This window comes from Uranotaenia lowii, chromosome 3, assembly GCF_029784155.1.
Source record: "Uranotaenia lowii strain MFRU-FL chromosome 3, ASM2978415v1, whole genome shotgun sequence".
NCBI lineage: Eukaryota > Metazoa > Arthropoda > Insecta > Diptera > Culicidae > Uranotaenia > Uranotaenia lowii.
Window position 1 is genome coordinate 176,683,436 of NC_073693.1, and position 25,667 is coordinate 176,709,102.

Genomic DNA, 25,667 nt, shown 5'->3' on the forward strand with positions numbered 1-25,667 from the left:
CATGGGTACAACTTTTACAATATCATCAAAATTCCTAAACTGGTCATAATATCCAGTTTCGATCATCGTAATCTTGATAAAGTTCTTGAGATATTTGTTGTTCCAAAACACTAAAAATTCAGTTTTTTTTAAAAATTGAAATGCATTTGGAAATGCTTGGCATCACCATCTCGCTCCCGAATAAATTATCTGATGAGCATTTTATCAAGGAGCTCTCGTTTTGTGACGCGAAAATCCAGCTGTATCGTATCGTGTCGCCGTCTTGGCTTTCGAGGTTTTCTTGATACCCGAGTCGAGCGAATGTTGTTACATCAACACTTGCAAACACATGGTGACTCTGGTCTCTTCTTCTATTACGGAGATTACGGACGAGTTCAGCTTCAGCAGCGGCAGCAGCAAAGCAAAGGGCTGTATGTGTGTGCAAAACTCTGCCACTGACTGACTAGTGACCAACCCCCGCAGTCAAACAACACCGTGGAAGGGAAACAATGATGCTGAAAAGTTAGATGCGAAAAATAAGAATTATGTGCTTGATCGTGCAGCATCCAGAAGGAATTTTCTCGCCATCAATCTTAACATTCGTCGTTTAAACAAGACAGCACTAATTGGCATTGAAAGTGGAAAACATAGCAAGAGTTTGATAGCAGAGTAAATCATTTAAATCAACAAAATTCTCATAACAGAGCTCCTTCTAATCATGGTGAAAATTTGATGCAGACAAGTTGAAGTGTAACCTTACGTTAAATTAAAAATCTTCAATTCACATTCTTCCGCACTCAAGTATCAGTCAGCCGTCACAACTGGATATCTAAAATAGGTGTCATATTTCTTGTTTCCCAGGGAAGTTACAAGTGCTTTTTCAAGGTTAATTCATGAAAATAATCATGAGATTATGTGCTTGAAAAGTGGATAAAATAAAAATAAGAAATCATTTGAAATAAGTGAATCGCCATAGGAGAAAGTCCAGTGCGTTGTGTTGTGGAACGAAAAGGACACGTTCGGATAACGAAAAACCGTGAAAATGGTTGTAATGAAAGGGATTTACTTGGCCGTGATCGTTCTAGTGGCTAGCAGCAGTTTCTACAGCAACCAAGTGAAGGGAGAACAGGAGGACGATGATGATTATTACGACTCAAGAGGTAAGAATCTATTTGACCAAGTACTTACCTATCTTAGTAATTGAAGAAAACTCAGACGGAAGATCGTCTGGTCTCCTGAGTCAATGGCAACAAGCTTAACTCCACGAATAAACATCTGAAAATGAACATCTGGAAAACTCACTAAAAAGATTCAAAAGACTAAAATCTATGAAAGGATTTAAATTTGTTAAAAGATTTAACAGAAAAAACTCAACGATAAAAACTAACGTCTCACGAAAAAAATGATTCTAGTTCATCTACGATCTAGAGTTTGTTTTGATTAGGTCGTATGAACCAATATAACCAAAATTAAGTTATTCACTGCAAACGATTGATAAACATGTATTTTATCTTTGGTAAAAAATTGGTTTCATTTTATCATTAAATAATTTTTACACAATAATTCGGTATCGATTTTCGAATACGGCGAATGCGCCAAGACCTTTGTTTTGAGAAAAACGCATTCCAAGTTTTAGAAAATAAAGTCAATTTCCTATTTAGCTGCGTACAATCATTTTACTAATTAAGTCGCTAAAATGCCTTTAAATTGATTTAATTTCATCACCCGATCGATCAATATAGCTTTTCCGTACTAATTACTTCAAAAAATTAATAAATATAACTGTGGGCCCTTTTACTACAGACTGATGCTCTCATTTTGTTCGTTCGCCAAATTGGAGCGCCCTTTTGAATTGCAGAATGACTGTTCGCCTTTTGGATCACTCATTTAAGAAGCAATATTCAAGCAAATTTCGGCTTAAAAGCGGGTCCAAATGATTAACATTAACACATTAGCACATTCAACGATCTTATAAATGCTGATTTGTGCTTCTCCTCATCCTGGGAAAACATATTTCAAAAACTTCAATGCCCTTTTTCCATCTCGAAATAACTATTGGCCCTTTTGTTTGCGACGAAATTTTGAGGGGAAATGGGCGAATGAGCTGTGGGATTACACACTCATAAAAAAGCTATTCGCCTTATTTAAAAAATTAAATTTAACTTCACTAAAAAAAGCAAAATTAAAAGGAGATCATATTTTCGGATGTAAAATAAAAAGTTTAGCGCATTTATGTGATTATCTGGATTTGTTTACAGTTGGCGCATTCGCCGTATTCAAAATTCGATACCGACATTTCAAAAATTTATGATTATATGAAAAACGGACCTTACTGGTTTATAGTAAATTTTCGAATGCTGTGAACATCTGGAAAACTCACTAAAAAGATTACAAGGCTAAAATCTATGAAAAGATTTAAATTTTCTAAAAGATTTAACAGAGCAAAGGGGATCAAGTATCCCCATTCTCCCCTAATGATTACAAGATTACTATCGTCGACCTTGTACAACAGTTATATGTAACTTTGAGGCAGAGGTACCAGGTGGTTTTGTCAAAAATCAGGACAGCGCGATGATAAAAATCAGGATTTTTCAGGACGCCCATGGCTGAAACAAATTTCAATTTCTTCTTTTGTCTCCCCCCCCTTCGAAATTTCCAAAAACCCGAAGGGGGAAATAAATAAAGTTTTTAGTATTTCATGGAAATTTTGATAAAAAATTCAAGTATCCGAAAGATTACAAGACCAAAAAAGAAATTTTAGAAGATGGAAGTAATTTCACCATGTGTATTCTTGATTTTATTGAATTTTTCAATAAAAAATTTCATTATTTTATAGGTTTTGTGCAATGATATAGCATGCAATTTTTTGCATGCAAGATTTTGTGCAATTTATTCCAATTTATTTGTTTTGCGCATTATTTTTTATTGTCCCCCCCCTCGCGATGTTCCAACTCTGAGTGACAAAAGAAGGATTCGAAATTTGTTCCGGCCTAAATTGATGAAAATAACATGCACCTCTGCTTGGCGAAATACATGTGCTGAAGACGCCTTAAATTACGCAACTGGAGCGAGGAGAATCTTGGCTGGCTTGCAGTTAATATCGAAATATTTATATATCATTTGAACCAAAGATCATCATCGGTTAAACTATTTTATTTAAGATTTGTTTGATGTTCTCATCATTTCACAATAAATTTAGTAATAATTTAGATATTTTTAAAAAATCAGGACATTTTAAGGGCCATTTTTCAAAAATCAGGACAATTCAAGCGACTTTGAAAACTCAGGAAGGCCTCTCGAAAATCAGAACAAATCCTGAAAAATCGGGACACTTCACACCCCAGCTTTGAGGCTACCGTAATTTCGAATAATAAACCTTAACTTAAACTAAACTTAAATTCTAGAGTTTTTTTTTATTAAGTCGTATGAGCCACCTGACGTGTTTCGAGAAAATCACTGTTGAAGTTTTGTAACCTCTTTTTAAATCTACTATTTAAAATATTGCGCGGAATTGTCTTTAGAAATCGGTATGTTATAAGAAAATAGATGAGAATTAGACTAGTGTATTTGATTCAGGCACACATTTAGTTGTTCGAGTGAACACGTACTTACGACTTTTGGCATTGCATGATTGGCTCTAACGTCGTTTTGCATGCTGTTAAATTTTATCTCTAAACTGTATAACATGTGTCTTAAACATTTCTATCACTTATCATTTAGCTTCAAGCACTCAAGTTCTAACATTATGTATGGCTCATCTAAATAATGGTAATTACCGGAATGGGTTTTAAAGGAATTCGTCATGTGCCAATCAGCATAGTATAGAACAAGAAAAAGTGACTTACGTTTGAATCCCTGGAGCTTTGTCTAGGTCCTCGCGGGTGATATGCTCTCTTTGGAATCTCCGGTTTCTACGAAACGCTTTTAGTTTTGTTGGCAGCATCTGTGGTGGAAAAATGATGAAACTGAAAATCAGTCCAGTCATAAAAGATACGCATTGAACTTACCTTACAATAAAAAGAAGAAGTTTGTATAATCATACTAACTGGAACAACTCTCACAAACAATTTCTTTTTAAATTTTTAACTTTACATCACTCACCGCAGCATTTTCTGAAAAAATGCATAAGGTCGCAAAAACCAACGAACCGAACAAATATTTTGCGACCTTTGTTTTGCACGCCAATCCAGTGCAATGCAAAAAGTGGTAAAAACCAAATTGCACTCGAAAATGAGAAAGTCATCATCATACGTCCTAATTTCAAACCATTTTGTAGAATTTATGCATTGATCAAATAAAATGAAAGTTTTTTCTAAGATAGATTACATGTTTATCAATCGTTTGCAGCCAATAACTCAATTTTGTTTACATTGGTTCATACGACGTAATCAAAACTAACTCTAGAATTGAAAATTAGAGCCTCAAAGCAATTAAAAAGACTGAAAAAAACTTAACAGTGAAAAGAATTAAGAGACCACAACGAATTAGAAGACTAAAATCAATAGAGCAACAGGAAAATAATTCAAAGGACAACAAAAAACTGGAATAATTGAAAAAAAAAATAAAATTTTCATTGGTTGAAAATTTACAAAATATTTAAATAAATAAAAAGACTCGAAAGAAATTAATAAAGGACAAATATTGATAAAATACCATACATAAATCACATAGAACATTTTCAGCGGACTCCTTAATTTACATTAACTGGAACATCAACTCCCAATTTTCTCTTTTAGTATTGGTGAAAATACTTTTTTTTTAAGTTTTACTAGTGATACTTTACCATCCTTATGGCATTCGTGTCGGAAAATAATTTTATTTAATATATTTTTCATGCTTTGAAAATATTTTTGTTTAATGTAGCTTCTAGTAGGGCGAAGTACCTAGTTTTCGACAGTTTTTGCTTGTTTTGTCAGAAAATCTATATAAATGTATTAATTGACTAATGTTTTTCATCTCAAACATGATTGGTTCTATTAATCAGACTTTTTTTCCTTTATTTTCTACCTTTTTTATTGAACAAAAGTCTCAAAACAAAGTTTTTTTCAAATGTTTTTACTAAAAACTCTCGATGCACTTACTTTTCGACATTCCATTTTAGTTTTCGACTTCAAAAGTTTTAGCACTGATGAACTGATGTACAAGCTAAGCCTTGAAAAGTGTGTAAAGTCCCGACGACCGTTTTGAATCAATTTTATGTTTTTTGGTTGAGCCACCAGATGTCTCCAAGGACACCAGAGAGAACTGTCAAAAAGAAAATGAAATGTAAACAAAACAAAACAACAAACTTTTAGTCAATTATGAAAAGGTCGTATCTATTTGACGAGTTTCGATCAAATTGAAGTTGAAGATTCGTTACACATTTCTGATTTGCATTATCAAAATTTTACGCTTAATGCTGTTTTTCGAATTGCTTCAAACTAGCATGAAGCACTTAATATAAACAGATATAATGCGTGAAAATGCCCGCTCAGAGAAACCTAGAATCTGTATTTCTTCGTTGGATTGTTAATTTTAAGCTCAACTGGATAAAATAACTGGTTCGTCTGGCTTGTTCAAAGTTGTTAGTTAGCCTCTTTAGTAAAAAGAATCGAGGTAAAATGAACCAGATGAATTTACCTTGCTGTGAATATATTGAAGCCGTCCATTTTTCTACGATGTTAGTTTATTAATTTTTGAGATCATATACAATTGCGCTCTTCCAAGAATCAGGTACTTCAAAAGTTGATTCGGCTTGTTTAAATGATAGCATTTGAAATTATGTATACGTTTCTGGAATTTTATAATTCAAGCTTGTATATGTGTCATTTCGTCAGTCTCTCTAGTGACAATATAATAATGATGCTATTTTTCTCAGCTGAAATTTATTCTTAGTTCATCTAATTATATACACAGAGCAATTCATCTAATTGTATTTAAATTTAATTAATAATGAGTTCAAACACCATTTCGCCCTCTCGAAAAATTCTTACTTGCAGAAGAGCTATCTAGAAACAGTGCCATCTGTTGCGCCGTTCAAAAGTTACAAATCAAGCAATAGGTGGCACTGTTTTTCGTCACTTTTTAACGGCTTCTTCAAAAGAGAGCACTAGAAATTTTACACAAGTTTTTGAAGATTTTTTGTTCGAGCTTGTACATCAGTTCATCAGTGGTTTTAGTTTTCGGCAAGAACACCTCCTTTGTTTTCTAAGATATACGAATATTTGTATATTCGAATTGCTTGTCTGCTCCACAGCGTTTTTACACTATGGAAACAACATTTAAATACATACACAGGAAGTTTGGTGTCGAAAAATTGATTTTTGGTGAATTTTTAGCGCTAGTTAACGACAGCTTGAAAAACAGTTGAAATTCCATTTGTTAGCAAATAACCGAAAACACTTAATTCAGAACCTTATCCATCGATTGATTCCTTTCATGATGCCTTTATCCGAATAAAATGTATGGTTTATCATGATTCAAAGCCATTCTTAATTAGTCGGTTGCATTGAATTTAACAGGAGGTTTTGAATGTTACTTTTAAATTAATGATTTACTACTATCAAACAACTTTTTAAGAATAATTTTCATATATAACATATGCTAAACTGGGAGAGCAAAAATACAAAAGCAACCAAAAAGGTAGAAAATCTGTTGAAAATAAGCTCCTGGCGAAATCTAGAGTGTCCACCCAATTACTGCGTTTTTTTATTCCATTGTCGAGCGAATTATCTGAACTTAATATTCCTTGTCTATCACGAATTATTTAAGGTTGAACGCAAGTCGCTTTATCATGTTTACAAATGATAGAGAGTTTGTAACGTTTTGGTAAATACTTAGATTGCTGGCGAAAAAGTTATCGCGTAGACTGTTATGAATCGCGTCTCTTCATACATATATCTATATCAGAAAAAAGATAATTCGTTATAAATTGAAAAGGGCGAATGCGCCAAATTTATCAAATGGTTTTATTAACTGGGTGAAAAAGTACATTTAGAGATCTACATTTTCATTGCACAAAGTTGTCTGAAGGATATTTGGTTATCGAGAATTAAAGAAAACGAAATAGTATTTTTGCTGGGAGCTTATGGAGCTATCAAACTTTGAACGCGTTTTTCTCGAAACAGTGATGTAGGCGAATTCCCTGTATTCAAAATTCGATACCGAATAACAATTTTCACAACGTCTATCGACGTAACGCTGGTGTAGATACTTCACTAGAACAGGTTTTTATTTTTTTTAGTGGATGTATGTAGTTCCGATGAGGGAATTTACGTTAATGCACGCTCTTTTTTTAACTCAAAATTAAGTATGACCGAGGTTCAAAACATAGTTCGATTCTATGAAATTTTGTCGCTCCGGAACAATTACCGGAAGACTATGAAAGAACTTTATAATGAAATGCATGTTCACCGTGTCAGCGTAAAATTCTGTCCGTCATTGTCATCATATGGTGAGCGGCTTGGAATGTCCGGAAACTTCCGGATGTTGTTTACTTCCCGTGGGAAGTAACATCCGTAAGTTTTCTTTGACCGGGAGTGTCAAAACTTTCCACCGCTCTGTAATTGCAAAGCAATGTACCGGAACAGCATAATCCGGGTACAACAAATTTAAATCATCCTTTAATTCCCCGAAAATAAGCTACCCTCGAAAAAAAAGTATAAATTCGAGTTCGGCTGCCGAACTTAGTATTGAGTATGCCTATCAGAACTTAGTTTTGCTATTGCCCAGTCAAACTCAAAGTTGAGGGATGCCACCGAAGTGCTATTTTGAACCAAAACTACTTAATTTTGAGTTTAAAAAAAAAGCGTGTGGACTCAAAATCTGGTTGCAAGTCGCAGCCCGTGGCGTAGAGGATAGCCTTCAAGTCTTCTAAGCTAACGGTAGTGAGATCGAATCTCGGTCACGGCATACATAGTACACGTTCTGTGGGTTGGTGGTTTTAGCATTTGTAAGATGCTAGCCATCATATCCTCGAAAGTTGTACGCTTAGAGTTAAGTGAAAAGGAATCTCTTCGAGGAAACATCAAGTTTCATTGGGATCCTGTTTGTGTTTGTGTTCGTTTTTAAGTATGCCAGCTATTTGGTCAATTTTAAAGAAATGCAGATTAACCAAAAGGCTCAAAACATCTTATATCGAAAATTCTATTATTTTGCATTTCATATATCAAAAGTGGCAAATAATGTAAACTTTGCATTTCATTACATTTCTCACTTCACTTCTACAGAGACCACTTTGGCGGATAATTGACTGAAAAGTACGATTTTTACAACAGCTCCTCATTCCAGCTTTCAAATGCACTGAAAGAACCTTTCTTGAATGCTTCGCATTACAGCTATTTTTCTGAAACATGTTTCGTTTTTTTTTTGCCAAATAATGTATTTGATATACGTTACAAGAATTCTAAAACAATAAATTTAGATTAGATCTGCTTAATTTTAGGAGGAAAAGAGCGGTTCGGCGAGAATGTAGAGTTTTCTTTTGAGCATCCAAAGTTATGGTGTCCTAGAAGAAATCTAGAGTTTGTTTTGATTAGGTCGTATGAGCCACTTGATGTGTTTCGAGAAAATCGCGATTGAAGTTCTGAACCATGTTTAAAATTCTCAAATTAAGGATGTTTTCAGTTCAACAAAGAGAGTTCAATTTTTAGTTCATAAGGTCGAACTCAGCTTTTGCTCCCTCGCCGGAGGAAAAAAAGGGATCAATTATGAGTCCACAGTTCGAACTCCGTTTTGAACCATCGCAAGGAGGAAAAAGGGTACTCAACTTTAAGTTCATAGAATCGAACTATGTGTTGAACCCCTGCCATACTTAATTTTGAGTTAAAAAAAAGAGCGTGTTTAAGCGTCTAAAAAAAGTTTCAAGCTGTCATAAGCCGAATAATATCAAATGCAGGTTTAACGAAAGAGTCACGAACGACTAACACATTAGCGACTAAATTATAAATTTTCACAGTATCAAATGAAATCGAAATTTTCTGATTACTTGGCGCTACCAAATGTTTATTTCCTCAGATTCTCATAAATGGCAACGAATCTTTAAAAAAAGAGGCAATTTTGTTAAAGGACAACGAGTCGCTTCGGTCCATCTCCGTGTTGCTAATATCAACCATCAATCTTGATCGGGGAAAACGAACCTTAATTATAACTCATCCGTTCCGATGATGTTGCCAACCCAAAAGTAGGTACCTACTGGAAGAAACCCATCGAAGCGGTGAACCATTCCGCTCGAAGTTGTTGACTTCCATCAGTTTTGAGCACGTCAGAAGCGGAAAACTTTCTGCCATCGAGTGAACAACCGGTCTCAGTTAATTTGGAACAAAGTTTTCCCTGGCCGGGCAGAGATTAATTAGTGCCAATAACATCATTTCGAATTGTGCATTTGAGCTAGCTTTATGAGAAGAAAAAATTTCAAGTAAGCATTAATGCGCGGAATAAGTTTAAAGATTTCATAGTGATACAATGCGATTTTCGTTAAGTTTTGGGACAAGTAGTTTTTAGTTAAAATAATTAAAATATAATTAAAAAAAACAACAGACAACAAGTGAAAAAGTCCAATAATTAAAATTTGTATAGTTAAGGAAATAAGTGGTATCTAAACGATTGGTCATTTTCGTAATCAACTGATTACTCCAGGGGGCGAGTTTTTTTAACTCTCGATAAAAATTTTTATATTTAGCCAATTCGATTAACTGTTCAAATTGCTTAAAATATTTTTGAGCCTTTACAATATACATTAAACAAATATCCTGTGTTCTTACGTTTTTGCATAACAGCGATCCAAAATTTTCAACAAAATTCAAGAAGTCTCATCATGTTAACTTCTGTCTGTATGTTTTCGTTTGCCATCATTAAACACCACTCTAGGGTCCTTACGAACTGAGATATTTTTCTACTCTCATTTGAAATTCTGCCGTCCGACAAAATAAAGCTACAACGCATGCCGCTAGATGACGACAAAGTGGTAGCGAGCAGAGCTTTCAATAACATATCACTAGCGGCAAGAGACGATTGAAAAATTATTCATCCAAAGCGATTGTACGCTGAATCACTCGCGTAATTGGTTGGTATCCTTCGAACGAGAAAGGGCAATTAGCATTTTAATTGAGCTATTCAAATTCGATTTCTCATGTGACAAAGAAGCAAACACTTCACAATGCGAATCATGAACAATGCATATGTACATTGTTCTATCATTTGTTAAATCCCTTTGATAATTCTGTCATTGAACAATTTTGTTAGAATGAAAGGTGTTTTTGATTGTTTTCCTCAAAATTTATTTACATTCATTCACCAATCAATTATCGCCATTGTGGTTTTGGATGTTGGGCGATTTGAGATTCACAATGTCATATTTTTAATAGCTTCTTATCCGTTATTTCGAGCCCAAGAACACAGCTTTACCGTATAAGTTTTTCAATGACTGTCCGCCAACTGCATCGTTGATGAATGTTGCGAACAATACAAATAATCAAAACAAAAAAAGCTTACGATGCTTTTAATTTTTTTCATTATTTTTAGTCTTTCGTTTGTTTTTTGAAATTTTTGTTATTTATGTCATTTATGTCATGTGAGGTGCTTTATCGCATTTTCATTGTTTTCGTAGTTAGTACATTTAAACAACAATAAAGGACATCAAAACATATTTTGGTGTTTTCAACAAATGTACTGGTCCAGTCCATACGGAAAATATTACAAATTGCTGTTTCAGAAAACCGTTCGAATTTGGCACATGTTCCAAAATCGAACCGTGTCAAAGTCAAAGAGGGTATTAGTACTTTTTGATTGCCACGTTGTTCTACATAGTTCTCTTCCTCTCTCTGTCTTTTCTCTAATTTATTGTTAAATCACTCTTGTTATCTAAAATGTTATTTACTCAACAGTTAAATTATTTAAATTTTCTCATGGAATAGATATCGATCATTGATGATTTAAAACTGCTATCATCAACCATATCGTAAAAACGTAACAGCATTCCAAGATCTCTCATCAGTGCCACTATTAAAACTGTCCATCGTACCGGCTCCCGTTCTAAGCTATGCACTAACCATTGTAGGTGGTATACCTTACCGCAATTCACCGGCTCTGGAAAGTCTCCGGAGCGAAATCAGTGCTTTTGTTCCGCACTTGCAAGCTTCGTTGAATCCGACTATTATACCACGTGCGCCTTTTTCTTCATTTAGATTTAATATCAGAGATTAAAACTCGATTCTAGTGCAATTGAATTATTTTACGTTCGTTTGCTTCTCCATATAGGTACGATTGTTGAAGAGCTGACCCACATTCTGCATCGGCAAGAATCACCTCCGAGTACAAAATCTGACCTGATGGCCATGCCTGCCAAATGGCAGGTCGACTGCGGGTCTGTAACCGCCATCAATTCTCGGTGTTCTAAGGCTCTCAACGAACTCAGAGGCTCGTTATTCTGGTTTTAACAGCCATGCTTGCCGATTTTTTTTTTCTTTTCCACACCACTTTCCATGCAAACAACGTACCATTTCCTGGCCAACATCCCTCGCTCGTACCTGTCTTTGCTCCTTGCATCGTTTGATAAAATATACGATCCAGTGTAACTATTATAACTATTTTTCTTCTGCAGGAGAACCAACTTTGCAGTTCTGCAGAAACAGCACTTCCGAACCTCTAACCAATTTAGATGGTAGGGGGCTGGAGGGAAAGTCGTTCTCTCTGCTGTGTAGATGTAGAGTAAGGAGACTTAACCTATAGCAGCACCTTTGGCAACAAACGGTGCCATTGCAGCCAACGTCGACGACGACGGAGACTTCAATCTTGGCCACCTTCGGTGAATGCACCGGCACCGGGTGCACAACACTGGTTGCGATTCTGGAGGGCTCCAGAGTGGTTTCCCGAATCAAAAAAAAAAGGAAACACGACGTGGTATAAAATAAAAATGTTCTGCGACACGTTGCGATCCGCAGTTTCCAATACGAAACTGATAACGAAAACATTACACCAGCTGACATTTAGACTCCTTCATAGAGGAATTTTTGTGTACCTTCCACTCGCGAGTTTTTAAAGTATCTCGTTCACTAGGAAATATCAATTGGCGTCGAATCGATATTCTCCTACAAGCTCTTTCTTTCTAATAATGCAAGCAATGCTATTTGATTGTAGGAAAGTGAAATTAGTCGTCTCCATTAAAATAATTTGTCTGTGTTTTAAAATTGAAATTTTTGATGCCTCGTTTTTTTTTTGTTTCGATTATATGACAGCAGTTAGTGACCATCAGATGGAAACAAATACCCTATGAGTCTGTTCAATAAAGTCTGGTCGGAACAAGTAGAATGGATTGACAGTTAATCACTTGTCTTTTTCCAATTGACTGCGATCCAATTTCCAATTGCTTCATTGAACAACGACCTGACTAGTTTCGACCAAAACATAAAAGGGTATTTTCAAGTGTGAGAGTTAGATGGAGATTAGATTTCCCTTATTTTTTTACAACCGCTTAAGGGTCTCTCTTTGGGAGTGAGTGAATAACTTTGAGCATTTTAAATTTTTCCCCTTTTAATGTTTTGCATCAAGACCGTTTGCTTTGTTGTGGAGTAAAGGGTGTATAAACAAATTTGTGTGGTTATAATGCCAAAATATGGCTATACATATATCTTTTAGATCCTTTGCTCAAATTGTATTTTAAATCTAATGGAAACTGATAAACTAAAAACGGGTAGAGCTCATATTGGCCTACCTGAATTCGCTGAAAACGGGAATTTTTTACTTGTCTTTAATACCCTTTTCACATGTTGGTGCTGATTTATTGAAAAAATTATCCGGTGCAACTGTGTTCGATGTTTGATTGTGATGAGTTATATCGTCCGACATGGTCAGTTGGTTGGTTCTTTAAAGATTTTTTTTAATGTACTGCTAAGAATTTCATACTTACCACCATCCATTTATTTTTGCTTCAATTTTTGAATCAGAAATCAATTAATGGTTGGTTAATGATGTTGAGGAATTGTTCTACTGAATGGATTGCCAATTAGGGTATTTTGAATTTCTACAGCGAAGCTTTATTATGAATCATTCCAGAGATTAACTGGAATGATGCCGATTAGGTTCCCGTTTTCCGTGGAAAAATCGATTGGCAGCCGATGAACCCTGTCTAGTCATGGCTATCAATCCATAGCAGTCGAACAGTCGCTGTGCGAAATTCCGGTATCGACAGAAAGTTCTTCTTATAAAAGAGATACGCCGAAATGTTTGATTATGCTCCGGAATAGTAGTTGTTATCCTGCCTAGAAACTCGTGGATTATGGAATTAGTTGGAATCCAAGTTAAAATTTCAACTGGAACGTGCGCAGAATAGTTCCGACCCTTAGGTTGATGCTGTACTGGGGGTCAAACCATTGCATTGCTTTGCTTTCTGCATTTAAATAAGAAAGGAAACCTAAGTATTGGTGCTTTGAATATCACTACGAATCACCACTTTTCTACACCTTCTAATGCTTGGGATAACTTATGCATTAAAAAATTGACTTTTTTTTCGATTAATGATAGAAAAAAACTAAGGCAGCTAATTGAGTTCTGTAAATCTTCCATGGAAGGTAATAGATAATATAAGCTGACTTGCCAAAAAATCTGCGACCCTGCGAGTGAATTTTTGGCAGTTAACCGGAACATTCTAAATGGCGGCTTCGGCTTATTTATCAATTCCTTCTAGTTTTTGCCGTAAAATGATTGAAATGGACATTCCTTTCTTATATATTTCTTCTTATATATTTACAATTTTTTGACAAGCGTCGAAAGCGCGAAGAATTTATCTCTCATATGTTCGAAAATAATGTTATTCACATATTAATTCAATTTTAACCTTTGAGAGTCGAGAATACATAAGATTATGCGTGAAAAAATGCAAGAAAAAAAAATCAAAATGAGTGGCCACAATGGTTCATTAATAAATTGCCCAAAAGGTGGAACAAGATACCAAATGTTTGTGTAATTCTATTTAACATTTTGCGCTTTTACTGGTAATCTCTACGCTACGAATCACATTAAGATATTATCACAATAAAAAAGCGGATTAGAATTAAGAAACCAGAGCGTTAAACATGATATTTTGTATACGCGAACCGTTTTTGCTTTAACTTTGTCCAATTAATTGTAACGGACAAAATGTGTGAAACGTGTAAAAAATAAGGTTACCCTACGTTTTAGGTCGATATATTCCGTTAAATATTATAACTGTGCCCTTCTGGGGTTTAACAATCAGTTGGGATTTGAACATTAGTTATCAATAGTCTTTACCATCAAAAGTTACAGTTCCTATAATGCAATGACCAATTTTGGTGAATAATTCTTAAACGCAGGTTTTAAATTTTAAAACTTTCATCAACCATTTGCTTGTTGTAGTGCATTGTAACGGTTCCGAACTCTAATCAAGAAGTTCTTCCTTATTAGCAAGCGTGATAATTGTTGGATGATTGAATCATCTAAGCAGATGATTATTGATTGACTCAAAGTATAATCAAAATATCTTTGAAAATCTCTGATTTATAATAATAATGTATAAATTTCCAATTATCTGTAATCTGTATATACAGATTCTGTGTTTGAAAATTTCCAAAAAATCTGTATACTTACAGAAAAATCTGTATATGTGGTAACGCTGATATACACGGTGTTTCGATAGAAGGTCCAGCAGTTGATCGGCAGAGCTCGATTGCTCGTGGTGGCCGATTTCATCATGTTCACCGTGGTGAAATTGGCTAACGCGCCGTTTTCCTGAAGCGGAGATTGCAGGTTCAAGTTCTGCCGGTGAGCCGTTGTATCTTTTTCGAAAAATTCATGATATTTACGGCTTATGTTCTTTCGTTCTTTGATACCACATGTTTCTCTAACTCTTTCCATCACCTATGAAAATTAGATTAAATTCCATCTATTATTCCTTGTGTTCATTCTATTATGTCCGCAACAAACGAAGCGCAGACATTGCATCTGACCATCACCTCGTCCTTGGCGAGATACGACTGAGAGTTGCGCGTGTCCAACGGCGCGAGGAGAAAGTCGGGTGTCGATACGACGTCCGCCGGTTGGAGAATCCAGAGGTGAAAAGGGCATACGTTGAACAACTAGAATCCCGAGCCTCGGAGCTGCCGACAGACGGAACTGTCGAAGAACAGTGGTGTGGAATCAAGAATGCCTCTATCACGACGAGCCATGGTACTCTCGGTAAAGTTTGTGGAAGACGAAGTGAATGGATGTCGTATGAAACCTGGAGGATGATCGACGATCGGAGAAAGGCGAAAGTCGGAATTGAGCAGGCATGTACCGGGTCAGCCAAAGCAGCCGCCCGCTTACGATATGCGGAGCTGGAAAAGGCAGTTAAACGAGCTTGTAGACGAGACAAGAGAGCCTGGACAAACTCCCTAGCCGAAGAGGGAGAAAGAGCCCATTGGAGATATCCGATTATTATATGATATTTCTCGCCGCCTTAGTGGTGCAAGGACTAATGCAAGAATGCCGCTGAAAAACCGAGCAGGTCAGCTGCTGACAGATCGAACAGATCAGCTCAAGCGTTGGACTGAGCATTTTGATCAACTTTTCCGAGTTACAAATAGCAATGGCCAACAGAACCCGCAGCTCGAGGCGCCCACAGTTAGTCGCATTAATGGCGTCAACTCGGAAGCGCCCTCGCTGGCTGAAATAGAAGCGGCAATCAAAAACATGAAATCCAACAAAGCGCCTGGAATCGTATGCATTCCTGCTGAAATGCTCAAAGCCAACCTTGCCTTGTCAGCACAAATGTTGCACCGTCTCTTCGCTGACATTTGTGATACTGCAACATTCCCGGCCGACTGGATGCAGAGTATCCTCGTAAAGGTCCCAAAGAAAGGAGACCTAACAGAGTGCGGTAACTGGCGTGGCATAACTTTGATTTGTACAACCCTCAAAGTACTCTGCAAAGTGATCCTGAACAGGATCCAGGAGAAAATCGACGCTACACTCCGACGGCAACAAGCTGGATTCCGATCCGGACGATCATGTGTGAACCACATCACAACGCTATGAATCATACTGGAACAAATCAACGAATTCCAGGACTCTCTTCTGCTTCGTTCGTTGATTTCGAAAAAGCATTTGACCGACTGAACCACGAAAACATCTGGGCTGCTCTTAGACGACGAGGGGTCCCAGAGAAACTAGTCCATCTCATCGAAGCACAGTACGAGGCATTTTCGTGCAAAGTCTTGCACGACGGTGTCTTGTCCGAACCAATCCCGGTAACTGCTGGAGTGAGACAGGGATGTATTTTGTCACCGCTGCTTTTTCTCATCGTAATGGATGAGATCTTGACTGGATCGATTGACTGTAGACCAAACCGAGGATTGCCGTGGAATCCTTCAACCATGGAGCAACTGAACGACCTCGACCTGGCAGACGATATTGTTTTGCTCGCCCAAATACAACAAGACATGCAGAGCAAACTCGACGACCCACCGAAAGCTCCAAGGCAGCAGGTCTCAAAATCAATGTCGGAAAGACCAAGTCGATGGAAATCAATACAGAAAATCGTTCCAATTTCGTGGTAGCTGGACAACAGGTTGAGACAGTGGAGTGCTTCCAGTATCTTGATAGCCAGATTACGCCTGATGGTGGTACCAAGAAGGACATCGAAACCCGGATCAGAAAAGCCCGATTTGCGTTTGCGAGTCTCCGAAACATCTGGCGGTCACGCCAGATCTCTCTACGAACTAAGATCCGAATCTTCAACTCAAACGTCAAATCCGTATTGCTGTACGGGTGTGAAACTTGGTGCACATATGCGGTGACGACGCGAAAACTGCAAGTTTTTGTGAATCGCTGCCTGCGGAACATCATCCGCGCTTGGTGGCCTGGCAACTGGATCTCAAACGTTGAACTTCATCGCCGGTGTCATCAAAAGGCGCTAGAAATCGAGATTCGGGAACGTAAGTGGAGATGGATTGGGCACACGCTGCGAAGAGATGAAAACGAGATTTGCAGAGAGGCACTTGACTGGAATCCAGATGGGCAACGAAGAAGAGGCAGGCCCAAAAGCTCGTGGCGGCGAAGTCTAGCCGCTGAAATCCGCACAGTTGACGAGAACCTTGGCTGGCAGCAAGTGAAGACGCTGGCTCCGGATCGCCAGCAGTGGAGATCTTTTATCTCAGCCCTATGCGCCGTTCAATCGGCCTTAGAGTAGAGAGTATTATTCCTTGTGCATGACTCAATATGCTGCAGAAGTATAAAACTAATGTTTGTGTATACATTTTTTAGATAGTACTTTGACATGACGCAATGAGAATCACATACAATGCAAATTCTCAAAAGATTTGCTAAATTCTTCAAATTAATGTTTGCCTATTTTCAAATCAAAAGGCTAAATTTGTAGATCTAAGCTATTCTTACGAATATAGAGAAAGCATAACTTTGCATTTATTCAACACGATTTCGTGGAGTTTTAGAAAGGTTTAACACATTACAAAACACTGTTTATATTTCCCTCTTTTTTTTTTTTAAATAAATTCCCATTTTTGAATTGCAATTGCTTAACGTGTAGAACTGTAGATAAAATAAAGAAAAATATCAAAAGTCTATTTTTTTGGTAATTTATGATTATTCCTTCTTCTTATTTTTAAGCCTAAATAATAGCAAACCTTGTCATTGAAATACCTTTGCCAATTTCATGCTTCTGGTAGAGGTTGTAAAAAATCTAAAAGTTATGGATTAATATTTACTTTTTTGAATATTCTTAACTCATATAAAGTTAAAAAAGCTTACCGTAACGTTTAAAAAATCTTAATTATCTTTTTAAATTCATAAATCAGTTTTATTGTATTTACTGCCCTCCAACTATGTTATTAGTTTCAGTTACTTAAACCCTGAAAATTCACATTCAAATGCTAAAACCCAACGCGAATGTTTCCCACGACTAACTGTGGTCAAACCTATGTATGTATGAAAACGTGAGAATTAAAGAGATTTGACGACCCTTGATGGCGCTGTAGCACGGGACCTTGTAGAGAGACCTCATATTTCACAAAGCTCCGTTAATTAAAGTTCTGACATGAACCAGAAAAGCAGGTCCCCATTTTCTTTCATGCATCCCCAGAGGACAAAGTGTCGGTTACCCTTATCTTGTGTAGGTGTTTGTGCGGTTTCATATGTGCTGGTTCGCCAGAATTTAGATCATATGAGATGAACTTACAATAAAGCATTCATCATATCTTTTGCTGTTCTTCGCACGTGTAAGGAGTATGAAAAGTTGGCTGTCGGAGCTTTGTTAAATTAAAAACACCGGGTTTAATTTATAGCATTACAAATAGGAAAGCAGTATATGTGTGTGTGTTTTTTACAGTCACACGCTTTGCCCCGGCAAAGCGTACTCAAGCAGACGATAAGAAAAGGTGTTCCCATAAAGCGATATACTATAACGTAAACCCTCGGGGCAGCCCTAAGTATGATCCGCAAGGATGACTCCCATTTCGATTTAAACCCACAGGTTTTGGGTTGGCAGTAACCTTTCGGCATCGAATGGATATTTTGGGCTTTTCGAGCCTCAGTTGGTTGATTCTTAAGTATCATTTGGGGCCGGCAGTTGATTTTGGGATAATTAACTCACTCCCGGGGAAAGCGATTTATCATTAATCTCACTCGAGATGTTACGAAACTTATTTGACCTTGATTGTATCATCCTTTCACCTTCTCGTTTCGAATTTCGCAACAGGGTGTGTTGGTATTTGAATTTATTGAATGTTCGGGAGATATCTATTCCATAAAAAAGGGAGAATAAGGGAATAGATATTTTCTTTTGATTTCAATTCTTTAGAACCTTTCAACGGTTTTTTGGATGAGAATAATATTCTCAAAAATAGAGACTGACACAAAACTTGAATTATTTTCTGTTTGATGCTTTTCAAATATAAATTTTAAATGCCAAAATTCGTATGATGTATAGGTGTTTAGTTATAGATAGGTATGTGCTATGTTAACTTCGCGATGTTGAGAAGAACAATTAACGAAATAATTTATTTGATACGTGTTTTGTTGTGTTTCTTAAAAACACACTGCATTCACCGTTTCATCGAACTAAATATCGTATGGCTTCATTCATGTCATAATCATGGCAACGGAAGCATACAACTTGGGGTCTTTTCGAACAGAAACCCGTATTAGAAAACAAATCACCGCATTACCGGCCAAGTGGAGCAGCAAACGGAAGTAAAAAAAGGGGGTGTTTTGCACCAAACGTAAATTTCCTGTTCAATCAATCAAGCTGTATCCGTTCAGCATTTTCGGTTCTTCTGTATGCTCTTTTGTCTTCCCTAAGCCACGTGTAATCCGTTCTCATGCTACTGGATTAGAACGGCAATCAAAACCCTGCGATCCACAGCTGTTGTGTGCTTTGAAGTCAGCTTTGCATCCATAACGATGATCCCGGAATCAAGGGCCATTTCGAACAGGATTGTTCTTCGAAAGGTGATGAATCCAGTTTGTGAGTTTATATCGAGTGATTTCAGATAAACGAACATCATAACTCGAGCATTATTTGATTCCACATTTGCATGTTTTTATTGGATTATATCAGGAAACTTTCAGACGTTCAAATGATAATTTAAAAAGTATTTGTTTTTTATTTAATAAAATACAACAAAAAATAATGTTTGTTCAGTCTTCTCTTTTTTTATATGTACTTGCTGTCTTCCTTAGTGAGGAACGTCGCATCCTCATCCGCATTAGTGTCATTTTGACACTATTGCTAGTTTGAAGGCTTGTAACTTTTTTCAGAAGCTTCAAAATACAAAAATTTCTTCGTGGACCCTAAATGAATTCAAAAGTTCTCTAATATTGTATCTTTACTTTTTTTATGGACGAACCCTGGAAGCCTGGACAAAAAAACTTAGAGTGTCAATTTGACACTTCAAAAGTAAAATCTATCTAAGTCGTTTGAATTATTATGCACTTCATATAAAACTTATATCAATAAAAACCTTGAAACGTCAGTAAAATATGTTTAGAACATTATATATAGCTAAAGCTTCTAGTTTTCTCGTTATTCAGCATGAAAGAAAAAAATCCGAAAAAACATGCCTCAGGAAAACTGCTGTAGTTCATATATTCAGGGTTGCTAGCGAACCGGGAAAACCGGGAAAAACTTTGGAATTTCATCACGCCACCGGAAAACCGGGAAAAAACCGGGAATTTCGGCATCTCACCGGGAAAATTGACATAATTAAATTTTTTCACGGAATTTCAAAAATATGGTTATAATTATTTCAATATTTAAGAGTATTTTTGAGAGTCTCGATGTATATTTATCTCATAAACGCTTATTTTCGTTCATTAGAAAGCAATTTTATTTTTATTTACATAGTATTCCGTCTCACGACATAACTTGACGAACATAATTCCTAAAATTCACTCGGTTCATAGCAACCGTTCTCCAATTTCTCGGGCACCCCACGTTCGCCAGATCACGCTCCACTTGGTCTAACCACCTCGCTCGTTGCGCCCCCGCTCGTCTTGTTCCTACCGGATTCGTAGCGAACACCTGTTTTGCAGGACAGTCGTCCGGCATTCTCGCAACATGTCCCGCCCAGCGTATCCGGCCAGCCTTCACCACCTTCTGGATACTGGGTTCGCCGTAGAGTCGCGCGAGCTCGTGGTTCATCCTTCGCCTCCACACTCCGTTCTCCTGTAAGCAAACGAAGTTTGAATTGTTGTTTTAACTAATTGCGAATGAAACTATTATTGACAAAACTAAACACAAAACTAACTACAGTCGAACCTGCTTAAGGGGGGGGTAGGGTCTAACACTTTCAAAAAATCGATTTTTTTTATTTTTTTATTTTCTTATTGTAAAACATTTCAAGAATGTTGTGTCAAATTTTCAAGTCAATTGAAGCAAAACTGTAGAAGTTATAGGCCTTTATCTCCTCCTATCTAACACTGCAAGAAAGCAAGAGCAGAAACTTCAAACGCGTTTTTCTCGAAAGCACATTTTTAAAGTCCGTGGACATCGCCATTTGAAAACTACTTATCCGATTCTTTTCAAATTTGGAACATATTTTCTACATATGAAATACCAGACCCCAACGTTTTTCTTTTTTGATTTTTTTTATTTTGGGGAGATTTTAGAGGTGAAAAATGGCGGATTTTTTCGTGAAAAATCGTAGTTTTTACTTCAAACAGCCACAAAAATTTCATAAAAATATTTTTAAGTTAAATAAAAACGTTGGGGTCCAGAAAAACATCTATTAAAAATATTTTGCTCTGATTTTTTGACTTCAGATAATTCTGTGCTGAGATACAGTGTCCACCGCAAATCCTGTTTTCTAAAAGGCATCCTCGAAAATGCTCCGTCACCGGCTCATTTTTCAATATGTTTCTACGAAAAAATTACTAAATGTTCTTTTAACAATGCTTTATATAATGCAAAAAATTTGAATACATTTGTTTGAACGATAGCTCTAGAAAAAAATCGTGAAAATGGTGTTTTTTTATACCCGTTAGACCCTACCCCCCCCTTAAGTAAGAGTCCAAAGTACTGAACTTTTTTTTATAGAGGGTCAGCAACAAACAAATGCATTAAAGTGATCTAGAAATGCAACTATTTAATATGTATTTAATAAAAATCCACCTGACATCAGTTCGAAGTTTTCTGAGTTAGTTTCAATATGGTACAAAAGTGTTATTTTTTCTAATTTACTTGGTCTAGCCAGGAAAACTACTCTAGCTTATAGAGGTATTACACTCTCACTTGAAGAGGTTTTGTGTTTTGCAAAGCTTGAGACTTGATGTTTTCTCTCACTATAGAGGTTTCTCGCACATCCACAAAAAGCAAATAATTTGGCAGCGTGAGACGTTAAGCAGAATTGCGCCTCTTCTTCATCAGAAATTGATATTGGTTTTCCAATGTTGTTGTTGTTGTGTATTTCGTTTGAATTGGCCTGAGGAACGAAGCATTACATCGCAAGTTAAGCTGTTGCTTAAAGTTTCCGAAATCTAGGGCCTCAACCCTGATAAAAAATAATATGTTACACTCAAACAATTAAAGCTCAGCCCTGTCCTGTTCACGATTTTTATATTTTCATGAATATTTAGTTCAAATTACTTAAGTTATTCATTGTTTTGTATTAAAATTTTTTTTTTTTTCAAAAACATGTCATTGGATTTGTACAAAAAAATATAACTGTATTTAGAAAACAACTAAATATTTTCCTGCAATCTGATGATTTTATGTTTTGTAAGACAAATACCCATTCAAGTTGATTTTTCTGTATGTTTCGATGTATTGTTTGCATATTTCTATACAAATTATACTTTTTTTCTAGAACTCTATAGAAATTCTTAAAAATTTATATTGGTTGAAAAGTACTACATTATAATTTCAAAATCAATTTAACCGGACTCATTTTTGCAAAATTGTTGAAATTGTGGAGCAAAACCACGAATAGATGCCCAATTCGTTATATTTGTTTAAAAAAATCATGAAAACCTGTCAATTTGTTACGAAAAGACTACGTGTTAGAAGACGCCAAAGTGTTTGCCATGATTTCTAACCAGTTAACAAGTTTTGGGGTACAATTATTAGAAATTTGAAGCCTTTTATATTGATTTTTTTTATTCAACATGATTTTATATCAAAAAAGAGTATAATAAATATCGGGAAAATCATCATTTAGAACCGGGTAAAAACCTGGGAAAAACCGGGAAAAACTTTGGAATTTCAAAACGAAAAATCGCTAGCAACCCTGTATATTACACGTCCAAAAAAAATATTCGTCTTATGCAAAGGAAAGCTAAAGTTAATGTCTACATCATGAAGCCAAGAAATATTTTTTTAAATTTTTTCCAATGAAATGGTCACAAAAAGTTCAAAAAAGTGGTCTGAAAAACCTACTTTTCATTCGATTGCTTGTAAATACTGTTTGAGCGATGGTAGAGCTTTTGAAAAAATATGACTACAAAATATATTAAAATGCTAACATTTTGCTGTCTTTAGATTTTCCCTGCAACAAAAATTGAATTTACTGGAATTTTTCAAAGTTCACTACTTTGCGCGATTTTTTTACAAATTGAAATTTCATCTGTTTTTGTGGTCCACCGTCAGGTTGTACCCGGATTTTCAGTGCTTTTACTTTGTTTGGACCAATCAAAAGTATATTCATTGGAAAGCACATTTAATCTACATTCAAGTGAGGTTCAACAATTCAAACTGTAAGATTTCACAAAAATATGAAAATTATAAACGTAAAATCATTCCTGAACTTCTAGAACCACAAGCAGCACCCAGCAAAACGTGTTTGTTTGCTCTCCGAGTAGGTACGGTGGGTGGTGATTTGGGCAGAGAGCCAAGCCGAGAGCCGAAATAATGATGCCAAATATTGATATAAGTTTTGTTTAGATCGGTTGAACACGCCAAAAGTTATAACGATTTTAGCTTGTAGTGTCAAATTGACACCCCTAGTGCTGATTAGGGTAATGCAATCTGATGCGGATGAGGGTTAATATAACAATGTATTGTATCCTTATCATTATTTGCCCCTGGATGTGTTTCGACTTATGGTTTCTCATGAGGTTGAAGAATAATTACATCAAAAGAGTTAAACGGAACCCCGAAAGTCAGCACCTGAAAGAACTTCTTGCTCACATTTCAAAAAAAGTTGAATTGAAAAAGCGAAATTGTAAACGATCATACTATGAGAAACTTCTAAATAATACTCCTCACTCAAAGTTATGGAAAAACATTAACTCAATTTTAGGTAAAACGAAAAATAACAGCGCGATAGCTCTTAAAATTAATGATGCCCTAATAGAAAACAAGCATCTAGTTTGCCAGTCCTTTAATGATTTTTTCACAGACATTGGTAAATCATTAGCTGGGAAAATAACTGTCGATCCATCCTACAATCTATTAACAAACATGAATCGAACTCCTTATTCGTTGTTCTTACACCCGACATCGTCAAATGAAGTTTCTCTTACTATCCAGTCGTTAAAAAATAAAAAAAGTTGTGGGCCGGATAACATTTCTACGAGTTTATTGAAAAAACATAGTGAGCTCTTCGGACCAATTCTCGCTGAATGCTTCAACAACATTTTGGAAACAGGAACTTATCCTGATTGTTTAAAAACTGCAAAAGTAACTCCAATCTTTAAATCTGGTGATCCAACAAATGTTACCAATTACCGTCCCGTTTCTAATTTGAGCGTTCTAAGTAAAGTGTTCGAGAAACTATTGATCGGAAGAATCAACCCTTTTTTGAACAACAACAATATTCTTTACAACCATCAGTATGGGTTTAGATCCGGTTCAAGTACGCTAACTGCTATATGTGAACTTTTGGATTCTGTTATCGACAACATTGATAAGAAAAAAATTGTTGGTGGCCTTTTTCTGGATCTTAAAAAAGCATTCGATACTTTGGATCATGAAGTACTTTTAAAAAAACTTGAGTGTTATGGCATAAGAGGTATCACGAACAACTTGATTCGCAGTTACCTTTCAGGAAGACAACAATTTGTCCGTATAGATGATGAAACAAGTTCCCTAGGAAAACTTGAAGTTGGAGTTCCACAAGGCAGTAACATAGGGCCCCTCCTTTTCCTTTTGTACATAAATGACATAAGTAACCTACCGCTGCATGGATCACCAAGACTTTTTGCTGATGACACTGCCCTTTTTTACCCAGGAAAATGTCCCAAAGCTATAGTCAAAAACATGGAAGAAGATCTAGATACGTTGCACAAATATTTCAATTCAAATCTTCTTACTCTAAACTTAGCAAAAACCAAATACATGTTATTCCGTTCCTCCCGAAAAATAATCCCACTTCACAATAGCCCAAAAATTGGGAACAATGTTTTGGAAAAAGTCAACAGTTTTAAGTACTTGGGAATAACCTTGGATGACACGCTCTCTTGGAAATCGCATATTAATAATTTACACAAAAAGATATCATCTTTTAGTGGTGTCTTATGGAGGGTGAAACATTTTGTACCGCGACATGTGATGTTGCGATTTTATTTTGCGTTCATTCATTCCCACTTGAATTATTTAATAGCGGCGTGGGGCAGGGCTTCTATATCTCTTCTCTATCGTGTACAAACTTTGCAGAATCGTTGTTTGAAAACTATTTTCAACCTTCCCTATCGTTACCCGTCAAATTTGTTGTACTCTAACCGCTCTCATAATGTGCTTCCTTTGACTGAGCTTTGTAACTTCCAAACTTGTATTTATGTTTTTGATAATTTGCATTCCTCATATACATCTCAAAACTTAAGATTTACCGCGGGAATTCGTATTCACAACACTAGACAATCTCATCATCTACTACGAAGTAGTTCTTCAACAAGCCTAGGACAACAAAGAATTTCTTTTATCGGACCAACAAAGTACAATAATCTTCCAGAAGAATTGAAGACAATAAATAACAGAAATATTTTCAAGACCAGACTGATGCAATACTTTAAGAACCTATTAAACCATTGAACAACGAATCACCAAACTAGCTTTTTTTTTTAATTTGTATATAATAATTGGTTTTAACTTGTGTGTTTTTAGTTTAGTATAATTCTCTGAAATCAAACTTAGTTTAGTACAATTTTTTTTTTAATTTTTTAACTTGTTTCATATTTTAAACAACTTTGATTGAGAAGTGGATCTCTTCAAAGGAACACTTGTTCCACTGAGATTCACTATTTTAGCTTACATTCATTTTGATATT

The 25,667-nt window shown here is 36.0% G+C and overlaps 1 protein-coding gene across 4 annotated transcripts in view; it reads left to right on the forward strand.

The window, feature by feature from the left end:
* The window catches only part of LOC129757490 (calsyntenin-1), a 218,922-nt gene that overhangs the window by 1,325 nt on the left and 191,930 nt on the right, over window positions 1-25,667 (forward strand). For all 4 annotated transcript variants that reach the window (XM_055754749.1, XM_055754752.1, XM_055754750.1 and 1 more), the window contains exon 2: window positions 841-1,139. In XM_055754749.1, coding sequence (XP_055610724.1) covers window positions 1,022-1,139 — 118 coding nt within the window. In that variant the 5' untranslated portion in view covers window positions 841-1,021. The remainder of the gene's footprint in view (window positions 1-840; window positions 1,140-25,667) is intronic.